Raw genomic sequence first — 19,896 nt, forward strand, 5'->3', positions numbered from 1 at the left:
CACGTTACGATATGACATCATCTTGCCATATTTGTTTGAATCAAGTAAAATGGTTTCTATTTGGTCTTTTTATAAATGAACTGAATCTAACAACATGTACACACTGCCCCACCTGGTTTCAACATCCTGTTGTAAGGTCTTCTCTAATCTCGTTATTAAACCAGGTCATTTCATATAGCCTACTAGTTTATATATGGTCAGGTTGGTGTCATATGTTACAGGAATCTTATCCATTCAGAAACTTCCATTGAATGTGTGCCTGAGTGCTGTAAAAGTACAGTGCACACTTGTGTACTTCTAGAGCTTTCTTGATGTTAGCTTCCTGATCTGTCAAATGATCTTTCACACAATCTAAAGAAATTCTGGTCATATGTAAAGGCTGTTAGTGGCACCAAAGTTAGGATCCAGTCCCCTGTGGATGAGGCAGGAACTGAAATTGAGAGTAGCAAAGCAAAAGTGGAAATGCTTAATACCATTTTCAAATGTTCCTTTACAAAGGAAAACCCAGGACAATTGTCCCAATTCAATCCTCACACCATTGAAAAGATGAATGAAGTACGTATTAGTGTCAGTGGTGTTGAGAAACAGCTGAAATCGTTAAAACTGAACAAAGCCACAAGACCCGTTGGAATACCTGTCAGGTTCTATACTGAATCTGTGTCTGAGTTAGCTCCTCTTCTGACTATAATCTATCATAGATCCCTCGAACAAAAAACCATGCCCAGTTCTTGGAAGAAAGTTCAGGTCACACCCATCAGCAAGAAGAGTAGTAGAAGTGATCCACAAAATTTATGGCTGAGTTAGTTCCTCTTCTAACTGTAATCTGTCACACTATAATCTATCATAGATCCATCAAACAGAAAACTATGCCCAGTTCTTGGAAAAAAGCTCAGGTCACACACATCATCAAAGAGGGTAGTAGAAGTGACCCACAAAGCTAGCATCCAGTACCCTCAACATCGATTTGTTGCAGAGCTTAGGACATATTCTGAGCTCAAACATAATGAGGTATCTTGAGTGGAATGACCTCATTAATGACAACCAGCATAGATTCCGAAAACATCAATCATGTGAAACCCAACTCGCACTTTTCTCACACGACATATTGGAAGCTTTGGAGCAAGGCAGTTAGGTAGATGCAGTATTTCTTGATTTCTGAAAAGCATTTTACTCAGTACCGTACCTACACTTATTGCCAAAAGTATGATCATATGTAGTATCAAGTGAAATTTGTGACATGACTGAGGACTTCTTGGTGTGCAGGATGCAGCATGTTATCTTGGATGGAGAGTCATTGTCAGATGTAGAAGCAACTTCAGGTATGCCGTAGGGAAGTGTGTTGGGACCCTTGCTGTTCATGGTGTGCATCAATGACCTTGCCTACAACATTATTACTAACTTCAGACATTTTGTAGATTATGCAGTTATCTATGATGAAGTACTGCATGAAAGAAGGTGCATAAAAATTCAGTCAGATCTTGATAAGGTTTCAAAGAGGTGCAAAGATTGGCAACTTGCTTTAAATGTTCAGAAATGTAAAATTGTGAACTTCAGGAAATGAAAAAACAAAGTATCCTATGACTATAATGTCAGTGAGTCACTGCTGGAATCGGCCAACTCATACAAATGCCTGTGTGTAACACTTTGTAGGGATATGAAATGGAATGATCACATAGGCTCAGTTGTGGGTAAAGCAGGTGGTAGACTTCAGCTTATTGGTAGAATACAGTGGAAGTGCAGTAAGTCTACAAAGGAGATTGCTTTCAAATCACTTGTGCAGCTGGTTCTAGAGTACTGATCAAGTGTATGCGACCTTTACCAAATAGGACTAACAGGGGATATTGAACATATACAGAGAATGACGGCATGAATGGTCACAGGTTTGTTTGATCCGTGGCAGAGTATCACAAAAATACTGAAGGAACTGAACTGGAAGACACTTGAAGATAAGGATAAACTAACCCAAGAAAGTCTGTTAACAAAGCTTCAAGAATTGCCTTTAAATGATGGCTCTAGGAATATATTACAACCCCCTTTGTATCACTCGCACATGGATCATAGGATAAGATTAGAATAATTACTACATGCACAGAGGCATTCAAACAATGATTCTTCCCGTGCTCCATACATGAATGGAATGGGAAGAAACCCTAATAACAAATACAATGGGACATACCCTCTGCCCATGCATCTCACTGTGGTTTGCAGTCCACAGATGTAGATGTAGATGTAGATCTGCAATGAATGTAACCTGTATTAGTTCCAAGGAAGTTGTCTGTTACTGTGCCATTTGTTCATATATTTCTGTAATGATATGTTCAGAATTCTTGGCAACATCTGGAAACCTTGTAGTTAAATGTACGGTGTTTTTTAATTTCCATTTAACTGTTGACTCATCAATACAGCTGGACATGACAGTCAAGTAATGTGTCTTATGGTAGCTGTCTGTTCACAGATCACAAATCATTGAACATTGGTTTTTAACAACTGCATCTTTCACTTCTGTAATAAGTTCACTCCTAACTTGACTAGCCAAATTCTTAATATGTCATGCTGCAGTCCTTGGGGAAGTAGCAATTCTTGGTCAGTGATCTGTCCATATTTTGCTCCTGTATTTATCAGCTCTTGAGATAAGCTTATGAATCCCCAACCATTTACAATATTAAAAGGTCAAAGGTCTGTTGCACAAATCAAAACACATTTGTCCCTAATGGACACTGCCAGCTGTAATACTTGACAAGTGTTGAGTATTCTTACATTTATTTCTGTTCATTTTAGTTGTGCTTCCCTTGGAAACAAGCTGTGCTCCACAATTTTCATTGTGGCACTGAACATAACCAGCTGGAAAGTGTGTATCTCTTTCAATAACCATCTGCAACAGCCTTAATAAGCACATTCATGTATGTTACATGAAAACAGTTTTGCACATAGTTAACAGACACAGCGACATCTCAATTTATTAAACAATGCTACACCAACTAAACAATTTGACTAACTGGATACTAAACTAAACACCATCCAAACAGGCTTCAGAAGGCTCAACATTTTGAATTTGGAAGTTCTAGTCTGTAGATATTTAATAATCATGGAAATGCGTACCTTACATTTGTTTCAATAGAACTATCACCTCTTATTCCACATATTTAGCAGAATGCTTGTTCCATCAGCAAATTTGTTCAACACAGCATATTTTTTGATGGAAGTTATTGCACAATAATCATTACTAGCCCCGGTTCTGCACCCGCTCATGTTCAATTTAGTCCCATGACAATTTTTAGCCTGCCACTACATTATGATAATGTTATACTCGCTGTGCTTGTGATCTTGTTGTCTCAGTCCAGCATGTGTCAGTTCAGTAATTCTTGTCGTAGCTTCATCTCATAGAGTGACAACAGCCATACCCATGTACCTGTTCCGTCAATAACGAGCTGCACACTCAGTGAGAGGGAAGCAAGACTGAGCTGCATTTTGACGTGCTCTAGCATGCATTATTGATACTGGCATGGTGATTGTGGAACTATTTTCTTCATTGTGTGACCACACATCTCTCTGTCCACACCATGCATGGTGCTACTGTGATCACAGTCACATGACTAAGCGCAGATCAATCTGTGTGCCTTTATAGGCCTTACTTGAGGCCATCAGTTGGCAAACGGGCCTTCCACTTTGGGCAGTTACACCAGCCGCTTGCAGCCCTCTAGTCAGAGCCTCATCTCACCAGCCCATTGGAATCTCTGCATCCTCAAGCACTGTCACTGGTTAAGCTGTCATTCCTGTTGCTCCTTGATGGCTGCTGATGTCTTCGCCAGCGCTCTCTGTTGATGTCATCTCATCCTGGCTGGCCCTGCTGTTTGAGCACTGTCTCCCAGCTACCACTGGCATCTGCCAATGATGCCATTGTACATAACAGCATTGCCCTCACTGACTCATCGACCTTGCTGTGTTCCGGCATGTTGCTGCTGGCCAAATGCTGCCTCACCAGTGGCCACTGATTTCCGCCATTGCCAGCCATTGCTGCCATCAGCTCATCGGACTGCTGATGCTGCCAGTCTCTTTGGGCGACAATCACATCCACCTCATCTCAGTATCAATCACTGGGCATCTGCCAAGACTGGCAAGAATCACCAAACATCAGCTGCGCCCTGACCACTGCATTACACTGGGTCCAGATTAGATCTGGAAGAGCTTCCTATACATAATATCCTACGTCATGTTAATGTCAGCCTTGTGTAATAAACCATTGCAGATGTGATTGTGAACCACTGTTTACATCATGTGCCCTTGCCAACTTACAAAGACAGAAAAGGTGCCAGCCCAAGGGAGTACTGAAATGTGAAAAGAGCAGACTATTCACTTCTATTTTCATTTCTAATACTAAGATTGTGAGCTAAAACATTGTTTAGGTTCAAAGACACTGACAGCAACCAATATCATAAATTAAGGTTAGGAGGTTTACCAATCTGAATTTGGCTTATGATGTATATCCAGTACATCACAATTGGCCCAACTTATTCACAATTTAATTCATATTGAATGAGTATTGAACAGCCCTCACTTATGTCTTCCTCTTATTCAGGGTATTTCAAAAGTGATGGTTGATAGTCAGAGATATGACAAGAATGATTATTCTAAACAAAAGAATCAAATAAACATCGGCTGTAAAAGACGTACCTTAAGCGCTATGAGCAATTCTTGATCTCCGATACTGTGAAACAGATCTCTTCTACTGCGAGCTCTTTGCTTTCCATATGTTGAGAATTGGTAGTATGGATCAAAAGAAGAAAAAATTCCAGTAAACATGTGCTCTAATTGCTCATAGCTCTTAAGCTATGTGTTTTTGAACCTATGTTTACTTGACCTTTTTGTTTCGAATGATCATTCCTGTCATATCCCTGAATATTGACAGTCGTTTACAAAACACCCTGTATTTTAGCAAAAGTTGTGTTGGCTGATATTAAGAACTGAATGCAAATGAGCACAGTCCTTAGCGGAAGTTAGGATAATCAACATTTCTTAGCAATGTAGCTCTCTTTACAGTAACTAGAAAAAAGGAGGAGAGGCCATTCTGTCCAATGGCCTGAAGTGTGCAAGATTTTTTTTATTTGTTTAATGTTAATAGCAAAAGAGCATTAGTGATTGTTCTACAACTACACATACATCTTTACCAACAAACCATCCTGATAAACATGCCAGAGGACATTTTATGTGGAAGCACTGAAAAATCTTTACTGTGTTTCAGATTGATCCTTTCATAAGAATAAGGGGCTGCATTAAGCTGCAGGAAAAAAATAATGTAGTTTCTCACTTCATCAAAGGATGGTCATAAGAGGAGGAAATGAATTTTATATTTGTAAATATAGTCATTTATCTATAAATGACTCAAGATCAAAGTAACTCCTAGTTTCTTTTTCATTTTTTTGTTAGTTTTTTGGTGTCTTGTGTTACTTTCTGTGATGGTTCCTTATTTTTTGGGACAGAAGTTCAATTCAGTTATCAGATCTACAATTTTTTGACTCTTTACTACACTACACTGACTTCACATATTTCATGTAAATTGTGAACAGGTACTCAGTTTATGGTATAGTGTACTCAGAGTGAACGTAAGTAAAGACCACATGCTATCTATTTTCTTTTTAGCATAGCATCTGCTCCCATTATTTTTTGATCAGCCTACTGAAACACACCATGGTGACTTCACTTTTTGTCATGTCGTCTGACGAGTGGTAGTATCAAATGACATTGACTCTACTTTAATAAATTAATGAAGTTGAAATTGATGTATGAAGTAATTTATTAAAATAATATGCAGAACACAAAGTATTATTGAAAAAACATGTTATTTTCAGTAATCAGAGAAAACAAATGACATTTGTTACATTTAGCATGAATTCATATTATCAGGAAACAAATAAACCCATGAGATTTATTCTCACTTTGAAAAGAGCTGCCGGCCGGTGTGGCTTAGTGGTTCTAGGTGCTTCAGTCTGGAACCGTGCGACCACTGCGGCCACAGGTTCAAATCCTGCCTTGGGCATGGATGTGTGTGTCCTTAGGTTAGTTAGGTTTAAGTAGTTCTATGTTCTAGGCGACTGATGACCTCAGATGTTAAGTCCCATAGTGCTCAGAGCCATTTAAACCATTTTTGAAAAGAGCTGCATGTGCAAAACACACACACACACACACACACACACACACACACACACACAGGATGGGACGGGGGAGCTATTCTGATTGTTGATAAAAGGGTGTGATGTATTGAAGATGACTTCCAGTCATTAAGTGGCTGCCTGCACTGCCACATGGCAAATCTCTATCTCAGGGAAAGCCAGTCAGACTGCATGCTTAGTCCTGGTGAGTCAGATTGTGTGATGTCGTACTACAAGGTCCTATGGAGGTAGTCAGGATGAATTTTGGAGCAGAATTAGCAGGAAATAATTTTAACACAGCTGAGGTGGAACTGTCATATTGTGTACCAATAGCGAATCTGAAGATTGTGCAAGAAAAATATTTACCAGAGTAATGGATTCACGAAACCCTCAAGGAAAGTGTGCCAATTCAGGTGCTCTGTGGGGAAAATGTTCCCATTTACCAGGCAATGACAGGAAAGAAATGGTGATGTAATAAGAGCAGGAGGCAGAGTTATTTAATCCTCTTAGCTTGTAACATGCAATTCCAGCTATACAACACGTGATTCCTACTTGGAATGAATCACTAGAATGCAAGAGACTGTACTGAATTCTGCATTACTCCCAGCCAGTAACGAAAAATGCTTGTATCACCAACTTCATGATGGAATCAAAGATGTAACTGCCATTAGGTGGATTATTTGGTTGTCATACCAATGAAAAGAATGGATGAAAGTAATACATATTGGTTCTGCCATGACTACCAGGACTTGAACCAACAAACTGTAAAAATTTTTACCCTCACCTAAATATAACAAAATGGACATTGCCATTATTTTATAATGACGGACCTAAAAAGTGGGTACCATCAGTTAGAAGCAACAATGGAGGGGTGATCAAAGAGCATGTTTACTGTTCACCAGGTAAACCAATAGTGCCAATTGCCGTCCAGTCTGCAGTGTGTGTGTGTGTGTGTGTGTGTGTGTGTGTGTGTGTGTGTGTGTGTGTTTTTCAGCACCTTCTGAAAGGGGTATGAAGCTTGAAACCAAGACAGAGTGTGGTTACTTGCGTAACATAATATTGTTTTTCAAGAACACCAATGAAGACACAGGGTGATTAGGAAATTGCTTAAGTTTCTGCAAAACTTATGCCTAAACCTAAATGTGGAAAAGTGACATTTTCTGCTAAGTCGATAATTTAGGCCCTAATATTGACCAAAATGGTGTGTGTACAGATTCCATGCTCACGCAAAGCATACAGAAATTTCCACCATTACTACGTAAAGCAAATTGCAGTTTTGTGAATGTACGGAAAAGGAGTTACAATCCTTATGACTGGCCAACTATTAACGAAAATTTATCCCCAACTTTGTAGGAATAAAAAGACTTCTCCTTCATCTACTAATAAAATTCTACTGGACAGTTGAGTTTGACTAGGTCTTGGAGCATTTGAAAATGCTCTTGGTCACTGATACTATTCTCACCTATTTGGATAACTAAAAGCCTGTTTCTTCCCATTGTGAGGTCAAATTAAACATCAACAAGTCTAATAACAAAGCATTTTGATTTTTAAAGAGATAAATAAATATGAGAAATCAAATGGATGCACCTCACTGAAGAAAAACTTATTATACCTCCATCAGATCAAAAGTCCATGATAATTGAAATATGAAATTCATTTTTGCTTTAATTTTCCCAGTTTCCTGTACATTTTTATACAGGAAGTACAATGATTTTTTTTTCTTTTTGTAGGATATTGTAGTTCCTCTATCTGTGCCTTCAGAAACCCAACTATGTGAAAGTGTACATAATATTGGCATAGCTGCTTCAGCGGTGAGTTCTGCATCAAACCGGCCAAAAGATTCCATTTTTTCAGAACACATGCCGAAGATTCCTGGAAAAGGGACAGGTATGCAAAATAAAGGAATTGCATTGGTTTAGTATCTTAGAAGATAGACACACACACACACACACACACACACACACACACACACACACAATATAGTAGTAGTAGTAGTAGTAGTAGTAGTTGTTGTTGTTGTTGTTGTAATAATAAACTGGCAAAACATTTTTTAATAAAATTCCAGAAGAAACTGCAGAACAGCGTTCAATAGTGCAACCTGGTCTGGATTTCAACCTTCAGACACAACCATCACGGAATGTGACGAAAGTTCAAATACGTGGTTCAGTTCTTCCACCCTGGTTTCCAGGTAACTAAATATTTGTTTAGAAGCTTTAATCATGTATACGAAGCTGTACTTCAAAAATGGTGGTGAAAATAGTCCTAGCCAAAATGGAATATGATACAAACACCGTTTTGGAACTGGATGTTACTTCACATAGCATCAGAGAGGAAATATTTGGAGAATGCAAAATGATAAGAGGCAGATGAGGAGGAGAAAACAACCAAAGAAAAGACAACAAGGTGTGTTACATAGAGAGACAGACAGGGCATATTAATAACTGTAAAGGTAGTGACCTGAGGGATGGCGGGGAAGCAAGAAGGAAGTAAATAATGAAGGGAATGAATGGTGTGAGTTTACGCAGAGTGGTTATTGGAAACTGAGTGCAAACTGGATGCAAAACTTCCACATGCAATATTCAGGTACTGTTACTAGGAGGAAGAATTTGTATGGAAAAGTGAGAACCACCTTTATAGACCTTAATGGCTCCTCTGTGGGTGGAGAAGTCACATACTTTCACTCGTGAGTCTGCTTTGGTGAGGCTGATCCTACAACTTACAATGATATTATGGGTACTGTAAAAGTTTTACAGTAACAACAAAAACTGTCAATTTTAACAATATAATGTAATTGGATAGACAAAGAAAATGTAGTCACTAAGTGGCAGCAGGAGAGCACACACATAAAAAAAGGTTTTACTTATGTAAATTTTTGGAGCCAATGGCTCCTTCTCCCAGCAGAAGGGTTGAAGGGGAGGGAAGAGGGCAGAAGGAAAAGGACTGGAAAGATGTAGAAAAATGGGTAGATTTTGGAACAGTCACCCAGAACTGTGGGTCAGGGGGGACTTACTGGATGGGATGAGAAGGAAAGGCTGATTGTTGGGGACTGTACTGGATGAGATTTGAAAACCTGAGAGCTTAAAGGTGGAAGACAGGGTAAAATGTAAGACAGAAATTACTGCAAAAGCATTATGCACAAGTCAATGAAAGTGAAAAGCAAAGTGCATTGTGCATAACAAGGCAGGAGGGGGACGGCGGAAAATAGACAGGTCAGAAAATGAAAGAAGTAGAAAACTAAAACTGAGTGAAGGAAGGAGTAGTTACTGTGAATAAATCTAGAGACAAAAGAGATTAACATAAATTAAGCCCAGCAAGAACCAAAGACATGCTGTAGCGCTAGTTCTAATCTGCAGAGTTGTGGAAAACTGATGTCTGGAGGAAGAGTCCAAACGGCACATGTGGTGGAACAGGTACAGAGTCATGACTGTCATATTGAAAAGCACGCTCTGCAACAGCATATTGTGTGTTGCCAGTGTACACCCTGTGTTCATTCATCCCAACTGATAACTTAATGGTAGTCATGCTGATGTAAAAGGCCAAACAGTATTTACAAAACAGCTTGTATATTATGTATGCCATTTCACAGGTGGCTCTCCCTTTGATAGTATATGTTTTACCAGTTGCAGGACTGGTATAGGTGATGGTAGGAAGGTGCATAGGGTAAGTCTTGCAGTGGGATGGTCGCAGGGGTAGGAGCCATAGGGTATGCAGATGAATGCAGAAGAAGCATAAGGTCTGACAAGGATATTTTGCAGATTGGGAGGGCGATGTAAAGCTATTCTATACCATCCCTTTAACTGGTGAAACATATACTACGATGGTGGTTTGAAAAGTTCTCAGAACTGAATAGGAAAAAGTACTTGAATCACTGAAACTTTTTTTAATTTTTCAATGTAGTCTCCTTGTAGATCAATGCACTTGGTCCAACAATGTTCCAGTGCCTTGATCCCATCTTGAAAATGAGTTTCCTCCAGGCCTGAAAAATAGTTGTCAGCTCCAGCTATCAATTCTTCATTTGAAGTGAATCTTTGTCCACCAAGAAAAATTTTCAGTTGTGGGGAGAGTTGGAAGTCTGACGGAGCCATATGAGGTGAATAAGGTGGGTGTGGCAACAATTCATACCTTAATTCATGTCTTGATGGAAGATAACTTTCTTCCTAGCTCAACCTGGTCTTTTTTCATGTATATTTTGTTGCAGTTTGTCCAGAGGTTAGCATAGTGTTCTCCAGTAATTGTTTGCCTAGTGGGGATATAATCTACAAACAGAATCCCCTTCACATCCCAGAAAACTGATGCCATGACCTTTCCTGCCAAAGGAATTGTCTTTGCTTTCTTTGGTGGTGGAGAATCAGCATGTTTCCACTGCTTTGACTGTTGTTTTGTTTCTGGAGTATAGTAGTGCACCCAAGTTTTATCTGTGGTCACAAACCGGCACCAAAAATCTTGTTCGTTTCTCCTAAAATGGGCCAAACATTGTTCTGATATGCCCATTCTCATGCGTTTTTGATCCAGCATCAAGAGTCATGGCACCTATCTTGCAGATAATTTTTTCATTTCTAATTCTTCAGTTAAAATGTGATATACCCTTCCAGATGACATCTGGCAAGCATGAGCAGTTTCACGTACTTTCAATTGGCGATCCTCCATGACCATTTTGTGCACTTGTGCAATGATTTCTGGAGTAGTGACACATCTTGGCCAACCACTGCACGGATCATCATCTAAGCTCTTGCTACCAAATTTAAATTCATTTGTCCACTTGGTAACGGTTGAATATGAAGGAGCAGAGTGCCCCAGTGTATTCCAGAAATTGGCATGAATGTCCTTTGCTTTCATACCTTTCTTTACGAAGTACTTAACCACTGCTTGAATCTTGATATATTCCATATTCACAAATCACTATGCAGAAACAATAACAGAGTCATGTCATCGCCACAGCTCTCTTCCAAGAGCACTGACGTGGCATGTGTCCACAGCCAACAGTCCAATGAATATCATGTGAACAACTTGTTGTACTAGCACTGACCTCTTGTGGTGATTCTGAGAACTGTCCTAACTAACCTTGTATCAAAGGGAGACCCACCTGTGAAATGGCACACATCATATACAAGCTGTTATGTAAGTACTGTTCGGCTTTTTACATTGGCTTGACTACCATTAAGTTATCAAGTGGGATGAAAGAGCAAAGGCAGAGCATGTACACTGGCAACACACAATATGCTGTTGCAAAGCATGCTTCTCAATATGACAGTCATGTCCTCTGTACCTGTATCACCTCACATGCCATTTGGACTCTTCCTCCAGACAACAGTTTTCCACAACTCTGCAGGTGAGAACTGGTTCCACAACATGTTCTTGGTTCTCGCCACCCACCTGGACCTAATTTACGTTAATTTCGTTTGCCTCTGCATTTCTTCACAGTAACTACTCCTTCCTTCATTCAGTTTTAGTTTCCTACATCTCTCATTTTCTGACCTCTCTATTTTTTGCTGTCCCCCTCCTGCCCCTGTTATGCACAGTGCACTTTGCTTTTCACTTTTATTAACTTGTGCACACTGCTTTTGATTTAATCTTTGTCTTGATTTAATCTTTGTCTTGCATTTTACCCTGTCTTTCACCTTTAAGCTCTCAAGTTTTCAAGTATTGTGCAGTGCAATCCCCAACTATCAGTCTTTCCTTCTCATCCCATCTGGTAAGTCTCCCCTGACCCACGGTTCTGGGTTACTTTTCCGAAATCTACACCTTTTCTTATACCTCTCCAGTCCTTTTCCTTCTTCCCTCTTCCTTCCTCTTTAACCCTTCTGCTGGAAGAAGGAGCCATTGTCTCCAAAAGCTTGCACAAGTAAAACCTACTTTTATGTTTGTGCTCCCATGCCACCATTTGGTGAGTAGATTTTTTATCTATCCAATTATATTATAGTTTTACAGTAGGATAGGTATCACACGGTAAGAAAAAATGGGAGAACAATTCCGAGTACATTGTCACTATCATTATTTCCTAAGGTATCATATTTCACAAAAAAAAATATTCAGACCCAGAAAAAAGCAACCGGACCTCTGAGATGTTTGAGGAATGTCCGGTACAAAATTTGCAGACAAGCACTGTGGATTTTTTTAACTCTGGTATCTCTACACATTCACTATCTTCATGGAATTTGTGGTTCATAATAAGGACTTAATAAATGGAAATGTCTGCATACACCCATTGAAAATTAGTCTTAAGTAACATTCTTTCATTACTGTACAGAGAACTATGCACTGTCATGCAGGTTTTATTTTCAGGAAGCTTGCAGGGGAACTAAATCATTTGAGTGGTACACCCAAAATTTTCAAATCTAGGTCCAAAAGCTTCTTCATGGCACCAACTGTTTATCCTGCACAGAAGTTCCTCGCAGTAGCTGAGAGCCTTGCATTGAACCATGTTACAAAGGATACTCAAAAAACAAGCATTGTTTGCTTATATTTAAATACTGAGAGTTCAGAAAGTAATTACGTGAATGCAGTGTCATCTATTGATTGTTTACATAGTCACAGAAAATCCATTTTTTTCACTCAACAGTCTCTAAACTGTGAGTGAAAACAAACATCAGTGGCTTCAGAAATTGTCACTCCTGCCATTTGCACTGTCAAATTCAACTGAAGTTGTGCTTAGTTTATCAGCCCACAGTAATGAGTTAGTAATGTTAGTTAGAAAGGTTAGACAATGGGGTAGAGACTTAAAAATTGGTCATAGAAATGTGCATCATGAGTATGAAGAGACTGATGAAATTGTGCAGCAAAGAGAAAGAAACTACAATCTAATATTGTGCTGGTGGTCGTTGGGGGGGGGGGGGGGGGGGTAGGAAAGGAAAAGAACTAATGATATCATTTGTAATGAGTGAAAATGTGTGCCGGATCGGGATTTGAACCCAGAATCTCCTACTTACTGGGCAGATGCATCATCCGGACACAGTGTTTATCATTAATGCACATTAGAGATGGGCAAACTGTTCTTTTCAGAGATTGGATCAGAACTGTTCACTCCCTGAAATGAATTAGCTCTTTTTCATGACTCACCACTCATTTACAATAGAAAATAAATGGAAGGCACATTGTCCTTTAAACTTGGTTTATTCCAGTACTACACCTGTATTTTGATCTTATTTGATCCTATTTTTAAGTAACACAGATAATGAGTAAGAATTTTGTATTGTTTATTGAAATTTCCACGATATGACAAAGTTTTTGATTATTGATTTATTTTGCACTATCGTGGTTTTTTGGGTGATCGGAAAATGTTGTAACTTGAGATTTACATTAACAATATATTTGGCTATAATGTATTAAAATTTCATTAACCTCATACAAATTCATCGCAAGCCATATATTTTTAAAGTGAACGTTTCCTTCCGAAGACGCCTAAAATCGCAAAATCCGTACCAGAATAAGAAAAAAAATATATATAAATTTGACTGTAAAACGAAAGTGCTGCATATAGCCTTACGCAGAATAAAACAAGGAAAATATTGGTGTATCACATTTTGCGATACGTTTATCGGTTCGCTCGTAATTAAAGCGTAAATTCGAGTGTCCATAATAAAAATCCTATAGTAAGAGGAGTCATCAGGAACCTAATCTAATCAGTTTAAACAAATAAAAATAAAATAAAAACAATTGATGTATACATAACATAATAATGTAATATACAAAGCGGTATTACTACGAAGAACAATATCCAGTAGGGACGAACTCCGATGCAGAGGCGCTGAGTCGAGCGGGTCGAGCCGCGAGCTGTATTACTACGTGAGCTGAGACCGCAGAGACCAGAGTGACACCTGAGTCGCTTTGCTCAACGCTCTGGCTAGAGTCGAGACGGTGGGGTGAGCGTTGAGCGGGCGAGTTCCGAGGGTGGGGGGGGAGCGGTGAACTCACCCGCTCCGAAACAAATCGTCCGTTCCCTTGCGAGCGGGTTGTTGCAAGTAGTTCCTATGTTATCCGCTAGGTGGCTCTCTGTCCTGTTGCTCGCATCAACTGCCCAGAGGGCAGGACGTGCGACTGAAACGATCGCCGACAGAGTGCGATGCGAAGTTAAGCTGCGCCAGACACTGCGCGCGGCAGACGACGCACTTGGACGGCACGGCATATGTGAAACACAAAATCCAATGGGGCACTGCACAATGCAGGCAGCCAAGGTAGAAGCAGGGCAGAGGCCGGCGCTGGCTGTGTTATGTGACGTGCACTGTGCTCTGACCAGCAAAGGCGCTGCTGATATGCTCCGTCTCTCTCTCTCTCTCTCTCTCTCTCTGCCGTGGGAAACGTTTGGAGCTACCGTTCTTTTTTTCTGAATCACTGATTGTTCACTCCTTTGAAAGATTCAACTCTATGAATTGGTTCAAGAGCTCATCCCCCATCTCTAATGCACATACTCTCAGCATGCTTCTTGGCTGACCCACACCCCCATGTAGCACCACCTATCCTCAGTCCCTGTCCGTGTCCTTCATGCTCACTAATTTTAGATTCCTGCTGGAGGTCGAACATAAATGTGTATGAGCACTGTAGGTTGTGGATTCATAGCCCGTCAAGGCAAATCAGTTATATGAATGCATGGTGTCTGTTCTTTTGGACATGTCCCTGTGTTGTAATACACACAAAGAGCATAGAAATGTCAAGTGGACCATTATTGAGAAGATGGAAATGATTTATTTTCCAACATTGTTTAGGACAATGAGACATGGATATCCCGCATCAATGCAGACAACAGTCTATGCAGTGACACCATTCAGCTTTGCCATCAATGAAAAAAATTCAAGCAGTATCCTTACTTGGGTCAAAAAATAGTGGGTCCATTGTCCTCAGACAATAAGGTAATTCTTTTAATTTATTTCAAAAATGAATTAACAATTGTAACTGATACGTACTGCAAAATAGTCACTACACTGACAAGGTGAGGTCCCCCATGGTGTGATTGAGTTTTTGTAACTGTCTATACTGCCATGTAAGTTAATATCCCAGCTATCACACCCTGCAGCCATGCACCCTGGTTAGCCCTCATTTGCAAATTACTGATGAAAAATAATTTTGGAATTTTGTGAGATGCTCCATTCCATTAATATAGTGGCATCATATAGACTGGTTGTGTGGTGTGTGGGTAGGGTGTGGAGAAGGTTGAGTGTTTGAATCTCATCAGGTACTTCATTTTTTTATTTTTAAATTTTTTAAAATTTTTATTGAAATTATTTTGATCATTATTTGTATACAATTAATTGTGATTTGGCGGAAATGATTGTTTCAAGTGCACAAGAAGTCGGTGGCCTATGCCAAAAAAATAAACAACCAAAGAAATTCAGTGCCAAAACTGAAACCCTTTTACAACAGAGGAAAGAAATGAAAATCCAAACCGATCGTGACATGGTTGCGTATTCCGAACTATGTAAGGCAGTGCGAAGAGAAATGAAAACTGACTTACAGAAATTCACTAAAGACACCTTACGAGCAAGCTTGGAGAACAAGACAAGTTTAAAGTCAGCCAAACACAAACTCACAATCGGTAAAAAGCAGATTATCGCACTCGATGAAAATGACAGTCGAATCACTGAAAAGGAGGCGGTTTTGAAGTTCATCAGAGACTTTTATAGCAATTTGTATAGCAATCCAGGGGAAAATTTGAGTGTATCTAATTTAAATGATATACCTAGTGTTCCAGATATACTCCCATCGGAAGTCAAGTGTGCTCTAGATAGCTTGAAGAAGGGAACAGTGCCGGGTGATGATGAGCTCAGCATTGACATCCTGAAACTGGCAGGAGAGGTAACAATAAATCACTTGGCAAAAGTATTTACTTCCTGCCTGCACTATGCTTCAATCTCACTATCGTGGAACAAGGCTAAGATTATTTTGACACACAAGAAAGGAAGTATTCACAATATTAAAAACTACCATCCTATCAGCTTGCTCTCAATTTTGTACAAAATTTTCACAAAGATCTTGTTAAACCGAATTAGTTCCACCCTAGACTCAGCCCAACCTATAGAACAAGCTGGATTCCGAAGCAATTTTAGCACTATTGACCATATTCTGACCATTAGTGAAGTGATAAGCAGAGCGAATGAATACCAACTGCCTCTCTGCATTGCCTTTGTTGACTTTGAAAAGGCATTTGACCCTGTTAGCCATGTAGCTGTCCTCCAAGCTTTGAGTGAGCAAGGAGTGGGAGCAGCATAAATTGAAGCGCTCAGGAAAATCTACGAGAATTCTTCAGCTTATGTTAACATCGGCGAATCAACTCAAGAATTCCGCATCATGAGGGGTGTCAAGCAAGGCGATCCCATCTCCCCAAAACTGTTCTCTGCTGTATTGGAAATGGCTATGTCAAAGCTGAGCTGGGAAGGTAAGGGAATTAGAATTAATGGAAGAAGGCTTACCAACTTGAGATTTGCTGATGATATTGCCTTACTGGCCAAAGACTTCGCAGAGCTCCAAAACTTAGTTACAGATCTTGCATCGGAATGTCAGCTGGTTGGCTTGAACATGAACCTTTCCAAAACAAAAGTAATATCCAACAAATGGGTCCCAGCTGGAGATGTGAAAGTCAAGGACAGTCTACTAGAAGAGGTCAGTGAATATGTCTACCTTGGCCCGATTATAAATATGAAGGGAGACATAAGACCAGAAATCTATCGACGCATCAAGCTTGGCTGGCAAGCATTTGGGAAGAATTCAAAAGTATTCAGATCAAAAATGCCAGTAAATCTGAAGAAAGCAGTATTTGATCAATGCATTCTTCCTGTGATGACGTATGGCTGCGAGACGTGGACACTGAACTCATTCACAAAAGGGACACTTAGGACAGCACAGAGAGCCATGGAGAGATCAATGCTGGGCTATACAAGAAAGGACAGGAAAAGGGCAGATGGCATCTGGTCTGTGACGAAGGTTAATGACATCTTAGAGAGAGTAGGTTCCTTGAAATGGCAGTGGGCTGACCACGTTGCAAGAAGAAAAGACAACAGATGGACGAAGCTAGTACTGGAGTGGAGTCCGAGAGAGCTCCGGAGGCCTAGAGGAAGACCACCAGACAGATGGGACAAAGGCACCAAGAAGATCGCTGGTAACACCTGGCAGATAACTGCCTAAGACCGTCCCACTTGGAGAAGACTTCTGAAAGCCTACCTGAATCCACTACTCGAAGAGGCCACATCATCTAATGATTGAATTGGCTGATGATGATGAATTGGTTTAAAGGTAATTTTATATTTCTATTCCTTTGTCATTTCATTTTAATGATCAAATCAGCATCTGCATTTGCTCTCTTTTTTTTCTTCCTATCATTATTTTTCCACTTGAAATTTTTGTTCAAATGATTTTAAATGGTTTTTATGTATTAATTTTGATTTAATTTATTTCATTTTGTCACCCTATTTTTTTTGTCTATGTTATTGTAGTAATTATTTCTGTTCCTCATTTGTTTTTGAATTTCATTTTACTTATTATCACTTCTTTCATTTAAATCTTCACCTCTGTTATTTTGTCCATAGTGCAGTAGGTTGGGTTGCTTTGGGGAAGGAGAATTTAGACTATGTTTTAAATGTTTGTATGACAATTACCAAAAGAAAGTACATCTTCTAATGGAAACTACATTTTTAACACTTCTGCACAGTCAATATCAATAGATTATTTCATCTTTTGTTTTTTAATTGATAGATCAGCATTTTCAAATATTTTAATGTTATAATAGATCAACATAATTAAATCCACATTCACAAAAATGACAAGCAGAAAAAGAATTATATAAAGAAAAAATGAGAACAAATAAAAAATTCGTATGATGATTAAAATGTGACAAAGGAGTAGAAATAAAAAATTAAATTCAAACCAATTAATTGAATAAAAATAATGATCAGAGTCGTTTTGATAAAGATTCAAACATAAAAAGAATTACAGCATTTGACGATTTTTGAACCCACAACCTTCAGCATGTGAAGGCCTTATCACACCCATTAAATCACACAGTAAGTGTACAGAAATCTTCTCTTTTAATGCTATTGAGTGTCACATAAAGATCTGTATTTTTTTCTGTTTATTATTTGCAAACAAGGGCCCACCATGGTGGATGGCTGAAGGGTGCGATACCTGGGATCTTATCCTACATCACCATGTAGATGGCCTTTTCTTGTCTCTTGGCATCATGTAAAGACTAACTTGGTCAACTGATCATCCAGTCAGCTGGCTACGTGTTCCACATACCTCCATTTCATTTTCATTTCAGTCATAATTATATCATTCCATCCAATCGAAAAACATTGTGGAACAGTTGACAGGCTAGAGTTAGTAGAAATTTGTTTGTCTTTAAACAGATGAATGTGTGAAATGTACATATCCTCTGTCACACCACAGCAAAGGATCTTGCTGAGATTCTGAGAAATTTCAGATCCTACATAAAATCACTAAATAGGTCAAAACCTTCTATTCACTCACTCATTGACCAGTCAGGTGTGACAATAGAAGACAGCAAAATAAACCTGAAGTTTTAAACTTTGTGTTTAAAAAATCATTTGCATAAAATGATGATACAGACGTATCATAATTTGACTGTTGCACAGACTCCCATACGAATGACATAGAAACAGGCATCCGCGGCACTGATAAACAACTGAAGGAGTTGAAAATAAATAAGTTGCCAGCTACAGATTGAAAACCAATTCAGTTTTACAGAGAGAACTCTATGGCATTGGCCCCTTACTGAGCTTACCTTTATCACAGATCTCTTACTCAGTGCAGGTGACTCTTACATATAAGAAGGGTAAAAGAATGGACCCACAAAATAACAGATCCATATGCTTAACATCAGTATGCTGCAGAATTCTTGAACATATTATAAATTTGAGTATAATAATTATCTTTGAGATAGAAAATCTGATGTCCACGAATCAGCATGGATTTAGAAAACATTGCTCGTGTGAAACTCAGCTTGCACAATATGTTGCAAACTTTGGATGAAGGGCAGGAGGCAGACTCCATATCCTAGATTCCTGTAAAGTGCTTGACACAGTGCCCCATTGCAGACTGTTAATGAAGGTCTGAGGGTACACAATAGGCTCCCAAAAATGTAAGCGAATCAAAGACTAATTAAATCATAAAACACAGTATATTGTCCTCAATGATGAGTGTTCATCAGAGACAAAAGTATTGTCAGAAGTGTTCCAGGGATGTGTGACAGCAGTGCTCTTGTTCTCTATATACATAAATGATCTGATGGGTAGGGTTAGCAGCAGTTTGCAGCTGTAATATGTGGGAAACTATCATTACCAAGTGACTATGGAAGGATACAGGATGAGTCTATTTGGTGTAATGAATGGTTGCTTGCTGTAACTATAGAAAAATGTGAGTAAATGCAGATGTGTAGGAAAACCTATCTTGTAATGTCTGAATACAGTATTAATGATGTGCTGCTTGACGCAGTGGCACTGATTAAGCACCTAGGCATAATGTTGCAAAGCGATATGAAATGGAACAAATGTGTAACATCGGTAGTAGGGAAGGCAAATAGTTGGCTTTGCTGTATTGGGAGAGTTTTAGGAAAGTTTAGCTTACCTGTGAAGGAGGCATTTGTACAGGTTAGTTCATACATTCTTTGCATGTTTCCCTTGCGTTATCAAGGCACGACTCGTGTTTCAGTAACTGTTGTTCAACATCGATTAGAATGGACAGGGACTTTGATTGCTGTGTTCGGATGAGGACTGAGTTGGCATCCCTTCGCTCACAGCTGCAGGCG

General features: G+C 39.3%; 1 protein-coding gene across 4 annotated transcripts in view; it reads left to right on the forward strand.

Moving 5' to 3' along the window:
• Positions 1 to 19,896, forward strand: part of LOC124606689 — a 267,269-nt gene that overhangs the window by 197,720 nt on the left and 49,653 nt on the right. For all 4 annotated transcript variants that reach the window (XM_047138710.1, XM_047138712.1, XM_047138711.1 and 1 more), the window contains 2 exons: positions 7,877 to 8,033; positions 8,212 to 8,334. In XM_047138710.1, coding sequence (XP_046994666.1) covers positions 7,877 to 8,033; positions 8,212 to 8,334 — 280 coding nt within the window. The remainder of the gene's footprint in view (positions 1 to 7,876; positions 8,034 to 8,211; positions 8,335 to 19,896) is intronic.

This window comes from Schistocerca americana, chromosome 3, assembly GCF_021461395.2.
Source record: "Schistocerca americana isolate TAMUIC-IGC-003095 chromosome 3, iqSchAmer2.1, whole genome shotgun sequence".
In the NCBI taxonomy this organism is placed as follows: domain Eukaryota; kingdom Metazoa; phylum Arthropoda; class Insecta; order Orthoptera; family Acrididae; genus Schistocerca; species Schistocerca americana.